We start from the raw sequence: 10022 nt of genomic DNA, 5'->3' as shown, positions 1-10022 counted from the left end.
ACAGCACAGATGACGGGGGTGCGCTGGCGCCCACACACATCAGTGGGCTGGTGCTGGAGAACAGTGACTCCCTGCAGTAGAGCCCGCGCCCGCAGTCCAGCGCGGAGCTGGAACACCTGACTCTATCTCTGTTGTTTGCACAGCAAACATTTTACACAGTTTTCTTTGTAATATGTTTTATATGTAGATATAGAAGAGTGCACTTTTGTATTTCACAGCAAGCGTCAAGATGTCTTCGCTGGTGCAGCGACTTCCTTCAGATGTGCGTGTGTGGGTTTTTAATGCTAGAAAAGTAATGAGTGGCCCCTGCCCCTCGATCCTGACAGGATTAAGGAACAGTGCTGCCGTTTTTTACAAAATGATGCAGTTGCAGTTGAGTTCTGTGGTTTACAGCAGGTCTGGGGCTGCCGCTTGTGTCGCCCACAGGTCTGAAGATGACCTGCCTGTGGGCTGCAGGGCAAGAGGACGCTGGTCCTGGTGGGCTGCGAGTGCCCACAGCACACTTGAGTTCTCTTCAGGCAGCATTTGCCTGTTTCATTTGCTATATAGAAAAAGAAACTCCTATTTTTACCTTGCTGGGATTATTGGATAAAAAGCTATTTTTATAGATCAATTATTAATTGGATTATGACTATATTGAGGATAAATTTCTAGAGAAGGAACAGCACATGCTTGTCTTTGGATTTGGAATGTTCTGAAAGGCAGCGCCCATGGTGATCTCCTGCTCCCCGGGTGGGGGTCTCACCATAACTGCTCTAAGGAAGCAACCGTCAAGTGAACTTTTGACATCTCCAGTTTGTGTTCATATGTGATACTCAGACTACAGTTTACACTTGCTCTGGCGTCTCACAGAGTGTACTCAGTAGGATGGATGGTAAGTAAGAGCTGCAGCCATGCAGCGCCCTTAGTGTCATAGCTCTCTGCCATGCCTAGTCCAGCCTAATTCAAACCTGACTGCAGTTACATGGCTGCCTTGCCATGTTAACTGGGTGGTAATTTTAGATTTTTTTTTTTAGTTAAAACATGTTATACATAGAATGTTTATTACAAACTAATATCAAATGTGCTCTACCCCACTGGCTCAAAGCTGGGGGAAACATGAAACACCCAAACCGTCTTACACAGTGGGCAGACATCTGGAGTTAGACCCATGCAGGGATGGGATGGTCCCAGTGCCCCGCTCTCAGCTCAGAGTCTGCGGTGCTCTTACTGTCACACTCTCATTGCGGGTTGCTGCTTCCCATTTCCACAGTTCTCCCCTTCCATGATTTAGGACAGTTTGGGGACTTCATTTCCTGGTGTCAAGACAGAGCAGACTGTAGGCTGAGGTTTGGGGGTTTGCTTTTGGTTTACTTGGGAGGCCTTTTCTCCGAAAACTAGTTCCCTACTTCATGTATTTTCACAGACGGTACCTAGGCCCACCTGCTGTGCAGCTATCAAGGGTGCCATCCTTAGGAACCAAGGGTGGTAATTGGTTATGGCCAAGGTTACCTTAGAGGGACATCTTTAGCTAATTCACATTTTTCTTCTGGAATGGTTCACACACACCCCCCAATTGTCTTGATTCCGTTCAGTCATAGAGCATATATACCTGAACAACCAAATAATCACAAGAAAAATAGGGTCTCCTTTCAAACCATTTAAGGAGCCTGCACTACAAAAGCAGAACAACAAAATAAACAAAACCAAAAAACTTGCCAGCAACTTTTCTGAGGAGAGAATAATGTTTTAAGCAGACTTTCCATTACTTATTCTCAAATTACTTTAATGTTTTAAGTCACGTGCATATAAAAGCCTGATAGACTGTCAGTATTGGGTTTAGAGCAGAAATGCATCGCCCCTGTGAGCTCCTGCAGAGGTCTGCACTCTCCCTAAAGGAAGCCTAGTCTCTGCTCTCTGGCTTGCGTGCCAGCTGGTGGCTAGCTAGGATTTGAACACTGTGATGCAGTGTGTCCTTTCCAGTTGAAATCAGCTTTCCTAAGCCCTAAACTCTCAGCTGCTAAATTCAGAGGGATAACATGAAGATCTTGAGGAAACCAGGGCGTAGTGGCACACTCCTGGAATCCCAATACCCAATACTCAATATGTAGGCAAGCCTGGCCTACATAACCTGACTCTAAAAAAAGATTGTAAAAGAGCTGGTACAGGGTCATAGCCTGAGTTTCTGTCCACTTCCCATGAATAGTGAGATGCTTCTAAGTAACTCCCATGAAGCAAGCCGTTCTGGTTCATAGAATTGCTGCCCAGCATATTTGTTGTCTGTCAGTTGCACCTTCAAGACACCTGCTTACTGGGCATTGTGGCATGTGCCTGGAATACAAGCACTTAGGAGGCTGAAGCAGGAGGATTGCTGCAAGGCTGAGATCAGTCTCTGGTGCATTGTGAAACCCTGTCTCAAAAGCCCAAGCATAACTTCTGCTCTCCTTTCCTTGGCCTGTGGAGAAAATCTGAAAGTCCATCTCCTTTGGGCTTTGTTTAAACGGTCAGATTCCAGCTTCCATTCCTATAAAGTCCTCCCTGACATTGGAGCCTTTTGAATGTGTTCTGAGACCTACAGTCAGCCTGCGTCATTCCTGCTGTTTGGCTGCCTAGCAGAAATCTAGACTGGCTGACCACCCATCTGGTGGCTTCAGTTTTCTCTTTTGAGTCCAGATTGTCAAATAGAAGTGTATATGCAATATGCACTGTGTCCCTTCTGCCTAGGGCTGATGGGACACTGTGTAGCCTGCTGAGTGGCCGGCACACCTGTGAGGGCAGTTGACAACATGCTCCCCTCGGCATAGCTCCCGCACGCTGGCAGGGAATGCATATCCTGAGGACTTCTCCCGCAGGTAGCCACAGAACTCGGCAGTCTGCCTTCTTCAGTTAAGTTCGGTCTTTGAAACTGACAATCTTTAAAATGTGAATACTGTAACGATATGTTTTCTCGGATTGTTGTCTTTAAAAGGATTTTTGTGAAGCGATTGATTTATCAAAGAAAAAAATTAAAAACAAAAACATGCCTTGTGGGTGATTGATTCTGTAAAGCTTTTGCCACCAAGCTGCTTTTTCACGCTGAGACTTTCAGACTGTTTGTCACACATCTTGCGGTGACACCAGAGTTCCTAGGGACAAGCTGACATTGCACCAACTGTTTAGCTTTATTTGCATCCTCAAGGGTCTGGGCTTCGGTTCGTCATTTTTCAGGAAAAACTTGCAAAATAGTTTTCATTGTTTTTTTTTTAATATATATATAAATTGGATTACTGTGGTGTAACAAGAAAAGAATGACTCATGGGTGCAGTGCCCTCTGCTGGTCCACACAGTAAAACCCCCTGCGAGGAGGCTCCTGGGTGCGACCAAGGTGCACAGGAAATTGTTTAGGCGTTGTAGGTGTACAGCTTGTGCTTGGAGCAGTGGACCAAAGGCTTTTTCTTCATAAGTGTGTCTAAGGGCTGGAGGTGGAGCTCAGATGGTAGAGCACCTGAACAGAACTCTGAATTCAATGCCCAGCACCCCATAAATGTGTCATGGAGGGACACTCTCATAATCCTGGAAGTTGGGAGTGGAAGGTCAGAAAATCAGAAGTTCAAGCTCAAATTGAGGTGCATCGTAAGTTTGAGATAGGAGAGACCTTGTCTAAAACGACAAAAATAACATTTAAAATTGGAACTCTGGGTGGCCAGTATCTTGGGAAGTATTGATGACTTATAGATTCAACATACCTATTTAAACAGAGACAAGCCTAGCAAAGTAATTGCATATAAGTGGTGTATTTGAATTAAAGGCTTAGGGCTTTTGCCTTTTGTGATTTATACAATGTTTAGCCCACAAGCCTTTCAATGGACACAGAGGGAGCCATTGCACAGTTTTTTGTCCTTGTACGATTCGCTCTTCAGCCTTCACTGGATCCTATGATCCCCTTCCATTCTTCAGACCTAAATGTTGCCAAATATGGTGACTCGTGCTGATAATTCCAGTATTTAGGATGCTGAGGCAGGAGAGTTACAAGTCCAACGACAACCTGGGTCAAACCTAAAAACCCCCACAGCTGTGGCATCTGAGTGTCTGCCTGGTGAGACCCCCATAGGCCAACAGTGTGCTCTCCTCTGCAGGGGGCCCAGAGAAGACTGCTCAGACATGGGCTTGCACCAACAGGAAGTCAACTAGCTGGCCTGGTGGACTACACCGGGTGCCCGGGATCCTATTGTAGCCCTGAGCCTTTCTCAGAATGAGCTTTTAAACACAAAAACCATATTCTGGGTTGACATACTTCAGTTAACAAGAACAGTTAGCCAGAAGTGGAAATGCAGAAATCAAAAAGCAAGGTTAGTATATTTAAAGACTTTCTCAGAACTATGGACTTTGATGGATTAGGTCTTTGTTTTCATTTTGGCAGGTAGTGCTACTATACCTGTGGAGTTTTATGGCCTAAACGGTACTTCCATCATGGAGACAGTTGTGCTATCTGTCTGTTATACTCTTCCTTCCTAGTCTCTTGCTTTTGATGTTCTGGAAGGCCAGTGTGACCCGAACTCAAGGGATCATCTGGTGAGTACGTCATAGGTAAGCAGCATTTAGAACCTTTACCTATGCCAGCGATGCCATTCGGGGTTCTGTTGTTTGAACCCAAGATTTGGCCAGGTAAAAACAGCAACAGTGTTAATACAAATTGAGAATTCTTTCATACCAGCATACTTGGACAGTTTTTATTATTTTACGTGTATGAGTGTCTTGCCTGCAAGTATGGCCTGATGCCCACAGAGGCCAGAAGAGGGCCTTGAATGCCCTGGCACTGGTGTTACAGATGGTTATGTGCCAACCGTGTAGCTACTGGTAATGAACAGTGAGTGCTCTTAACCTCTGAGCTATATCTCCAGTCTCTGTAAAGGACAGCTTTAATGGCAGTAATGGCTTTTAGTTTTTTCCCCGCCTTTGGCAGGACTGGAATGGGGACATAGGAAATGGAGACACAGGAAGTGGATCTGACCAGCGAGATCCTGAGACCCAGGTCACGCCTTAAGTCATTAGACCCAGATGCACATGACTGGAACCCATATGAAGCCTGCATGTACTCCTGTTCCTGCAGGGCTGGCTGTGTGCAGCAGCTGACCCCCACATCTGGTGGTGGCTAGTGTCCTGCTTCTATGGTGCATCCCTTGAATCTCCAGCTGGCCTCATCACTGTGGGCTTGGTGTCTGTGCGTGCCCTCTTCTTCATATCCATATACCTGTTTCCAGTTTACCCTTCCCACTTCATCTTTCACATGCCAGTGTGCTCACTCCCTATACCAGCTCTCAACTCCAACACTGCTTACCTTCCTCTGAGGATGGACTCTTATCCCTCACCCCCTTTGGCTGCAGTCAGAAGAAAATGTTTGGGAAATCAGTTCTCTTCTGCCACTCGGGTTCTAGGATTGGAACTCAGGTCATCAGGCTTAGCAGCCAGTGCCTTCACCTGCTGAGTCATCTGCTGGCCTGGGTACTGTTTAAAATGTTTATATATGGGAGCTAGAGTGATGACTCAGAGTTAAGATCCCTGGCTGCTCCAGAGGTCCTGAGTTCAAGTCCCAGCAACCACATGATGGCTCACAACCATCTATGATAAGATCTGGTGCCCTCTTCTGGCCTGCATGCATGCATGCAGGCAGAACATTGCATACACAATGAATAAGTCTTGAAAAAGTTCATATATATATATAAAACTTGAAACAAGTCTTGCCATGTGTCTTAAGTTAGCCTCAAAACTTACAGCAGTCCTGCCTCAGCCTCCTGAGTCTGGAATCATGTGTCACTGTACGTAGCCCATCTCTTTTCTTAAAATGAAGCAGTGAGACAGGAGCAGGCCTGAGCCAGAGATCTCAACTGGAGCAGGCCTGAGACAGTGACCTCCACAGGAGCAGTCTTGAATCAGTGACCTCTGCCAGAGCAGACCCCATGTAGCGATCTCGGCTCCAAGCAAGCAACCTCCATGGGAGCTGGCCCAGACAACCCCCAGGATTGCATAGCTACGCCTGGGAGCACTGAGCAACCTCCAAGAACACCAAGTGACCTCTGGGGTGATTGGAATCATGACCCTGACTGCACCACAAGGAGTAACCCTTGGAGACTTGGATCCACTGGCACCTGGAAGGTTTATTACCAGAAACACAGCTCCAACTACACCAATCAGAGGAAAAGATGGGTAGACAAGGTAAGAACACACTCAACACCACAAAGAGCAACATGACACCAATAAAACCAGTGGTCCTGTTGGGGGAGGCTCCTTGTTTATTCCTCGCTGCTTAACTCTGAAATAATCACACAGAAACTATATTATTTAAATCATTGCTTGGCCAATCACTTAAACGTATTGCTAGCTAACTCTTATATCTTTGGTTAAACCATTTTTAATAATCTGTGTATAACCACATGGCTGTGGTTTACTGGCAAGATTCTGGCACGTCTTTCTCTGGTGGCAGCTACATGGCTTCCCTCTGACTCTGCCTTCTTTCTCCCAGCATTCAGTTTAATTTTTCCTGCCTAGCTCTATTCTGCCCTATCACAGGCCAAAATAGCTTCTTTATTCATTAACCAATAAAAGCGACACATATACAAAAGGACTTCTGACATCATGGCCCCACAACAGCAAGACTTGAATACCCAAATGTAGATGAAGCAGAAATAACTTTAAATTATTTATTTTTAAAAGCAAAAATAACTTTAGGAGAATGTTTGAGGCCCTTAAAGAGGAAATGAAAAATTCCCTCAAAGAAATGGAGGAAAAGACAAACAAAAAATTGGAAGAAATCAACAGATCCCTTAAAAGAAAATCAAAAAATAGCAACAGACAGATGAAAGAAATAATTCAAGACCTGAAAACCAAAATAGAAACAATAAAGAAAACACAAACTGAGGGAATTATAGAACCAGAAATTATGAAAAATGATCAGGAACCACAAATGCAAGCAAGCATAAACAGCAGAATATAAGAGATGGAAGAGAGAATCTCAAGAGCTGAAGATAAATTAGAGGAAATAGACTTACCAGTCAAAGAAAACATTAAATCTAACAAAAGCTTCACACAAAATATCCAGGAAATATGGGACACCATGAAAAGATGAAACCTAAGAATAATAGGTATAGAAGAAGAACTCCAGCTCAAAGGCATAGAAAATATATTCAACAAAATTATAGGAGAAAACTTTCCCAACCTAAAGAAAGATATGCACATGAAAATACAAGAAGCCTCCAGAACACCAAATAGAGTGGATCAAAAAAAAATATTGCATTACCACATAATCAAAGCACTAAACATTGAGAATAAATAAATAATATTAAGAGCTGCAAAGGAAAAAGGCCAAGTAACATAAAGACAGACCTGTCAGAATTATATCTGACTTCTCAATGGGAGCAATGAAAGCCAGAAGGTCCTGGTCAAGAATTATGCAGACATTAAGAGGCCACAGATGCCAGCCTAGACTACTATACCTAGCAAAACTTTTTTCTTCAATTTATTTTTTTATTTTATATGTATTGGTGTTTTGCCTGTGTGTATGTCCCTGCAAGGGTGTCAGATATTGGAGTTACAGACAGTTGTGAGCTTCCATATGGGTGCTGGGAATTGAACCCAGATCCTCTGGAAGAGCAGTTAGTGCTCTCAACCTCTGAGCCTTCTTTTCCAGTCCTCCCAGCAAAACTTTCAATCACCATAGACGGACAAAACAAGTTATTCCATGACAGAATCAGATTTAACCAATATCTAGCCACAAACCGAGCCCCACACAAAGTACTAGAAGAAAAACTCTTAACTCAACAAAGTCAGCGACATCCACAAAAACACAGACAATAGATGATCTCACAGTAGCAAATCTCCAAGAAGGGGAAACACACACACAATAACACCACCAACAACGAAAACTAAAATAAGAAGAATAAGCAATCACTGGTTATTAATATCCCTTAATATAAATGGGCTCAACTCACTTATAAAAAGACACAGGCTAACAGATTGGATAAAAAAACAATTCATCCTGCTGCATACAAGAAACACCTCAACCTTAAAGACAGACATCACCTCAGAGTAAAGGGTTGGGAAAAAATTTTCCAGTCAAATGTACCCAAGACACAAGCTGATGTAGCTATCCTAATATCTAACAAAATAGACCTCAAACCAAAATCAATCAAAAGAGACAATCAAAAGAGACGAAGAAGGTCATTTCATATTAGTCACAGGAAAAATCCATCAAGAGAAAATCTCAATACTGAATGTCTATGCTCCAAATACAAGGGCACCCTCATATGTAAAAGAAACATTACTAGAGTTTAAATCACACATTAAATTCCACACACTAATAATGGGAGACTTCAACACCCCATTCTCACCACTGGACAGGTATGTCAGACAGAAAATTAACAGAGAAATAAGGGAACTAATAGAAGTTATGACTCAAATGAACTTAACAAACATCTATAAAATATTCCATCCAAACATAAAAGAATATACCTTCTTCTCAGCACCTTATGGGACCTTCTCAAAATTGACCACATACTAGGTAACAAAGCAAACCTCAACAGATAAAAAGAAAATTATAATAACTTCATGTATCTTATCGGATAACGATGGCTTAAAATTAGAATTAAACAGCAACACCAATGAAAGCTCACAAAAACATGGAAATTAAACAGTGCTCACTTGAATCATTCATGGGTCAAGGAAAAAACAAAGAAAGAAATTAAAGACTTTCTAAAATTCAATGAAAATGACCACACAACATATGCAAATTTATAGAACACAGTAAAAGCAGTGCTAAGAGGAAAGTTCGTAGCACTAAATGCCTACATAAAGAAGCTGGAAAAATCCCACACTAGTGTGGTGTGGGAGGTCCTTCTGTATATGTGTTGCTTTTATTGGTTAATGAATAAAGAAAGTGTCTTGGCCTGTTGATAGGACAGAGTAAAACTAGGTGGGAAAACTATACTGAATGCTGGGAGAAAGAAGGCAGAATCAGAGAGAAGCCATATAGCCCTGCTGGAGACAGATGCCAGAACTTTACCCAGTAAGCCACAGCCATGTAGTGATACACAGATCAATGAAGATGGGTTAGTTTAAGATATATGAGTTAGCCAGAAATACACTTAAGCTATTGGCCAAACAGTATTGCAAATAATATGGTTTCTGTGTGATTATTTCAGAGCTGAGCATCTGGGAACAAACTAACAGCCTCTTACAACACTAGTAATTTAACAGTACACCTGAAAACTCTAGAACAAAAAGAAGCAAACTCACCCAGGAGGACTAGACAGCAAGAAATAATCAAATTGAGACCTGAAATCAGCAAAATAGAAACAAAACAATACAAAGAATCAATGAAACAAGAAGTTGGTTCTTGGAGAAAATCAACAAAATAGAGAAACCTTTATCCAAACTAACAAAAAGACAGAGAGAGAATACCCAAATTAACAAAACCAGAAATGAAAAGGGGGACAAAACAACAGACATGGAGGAAATCCAGAGGATCATTAGATCATATCTCAAAAACCTGTACTCTACAAAATTGGAAAACCTAAAGGAAATGGAGAAGTTTCTGGATAAATATCACTTATCAAAATTAAATCAAGACCAGATAAGCAAATTAAATAGACATATAACTGCTAAAGAAATAGAAAAAGTCTGCCAAAAAAAAAAAAAAAAAGCCCAGGGCCAGACAGTTTCAGCACAGAATTCTACAAGATTTTCAAAGAACAATACTCCTCAAATTGTTCTATACAATAGAAGCAGAAAGAACATTGCCAAACACTTTTTATGAGGCCAAGATTACACTGGTACCCAAACCACACAAAGATATTACTAAAAAAGAGAATGACAAACCAATCTCACTCATGAACATTGATGCAAAAATACTCAATAAAATACTGGCAAACCAGATCCAAGAACACATCAGAAAAAAGCATCCACCATGATCAAGTCGGCTTTATCCCAGAGATGCAGGGATGATTCAACATGCAAAAATCTGTCAACATAATCCATATAAATGCAAATGAAAACAACTCAGATTCCATCTT

At 42.2% G+C, this 10022-nt stretch overlaps 1 protein-coding gene across 6 annotated transcripts in view; it reads left to right on the top strand.

Annotated features, from left to right (window-relative positions):
* Pknox1 (PBX/knotted 1 homeobox 1) overlaps window positions 1-3002 on the top strand; it is a 46538-nt gene extending 43536 nt beyond the window's left edge. For all 6 annotated transcript variants that reach the window (XM_085679833.2, XM_085679837.2, XM_085679836.2 and 3 more), the window contains one exon: window positions 9-3002. In XM_085679833.2, coding sequence (XP_085535959.1) covers window positions 9-80 — 72 coding nt within the window. In that variant the 3' untranslated portion in view covers window positions 81-3002. The remainder of the gene's footprint in view (window positions 1-8) is intronic.
* The last annotated feature ends 7020 nt before the right edge of the window (window positions 3003-10022 follow it).

This window comes from Myodes glareolus, chromosome 18 (assembly GCF_982192425.1).
Source record: "Myodes glareolus chromosome 18, mMyoGla1.1, whole genome shotgun sequence".
In the NCBI taxonomy this organism is placed as follows: domain Eukaryota; kingdom Metazoa; phylum Chordata; class Mammalia; order Rodentia; family Cricetidae; genus Myodes; species Myodes glareolus.
This window is presented reverse-complemented; position numbering and strand designations above follow the sequence as displayed.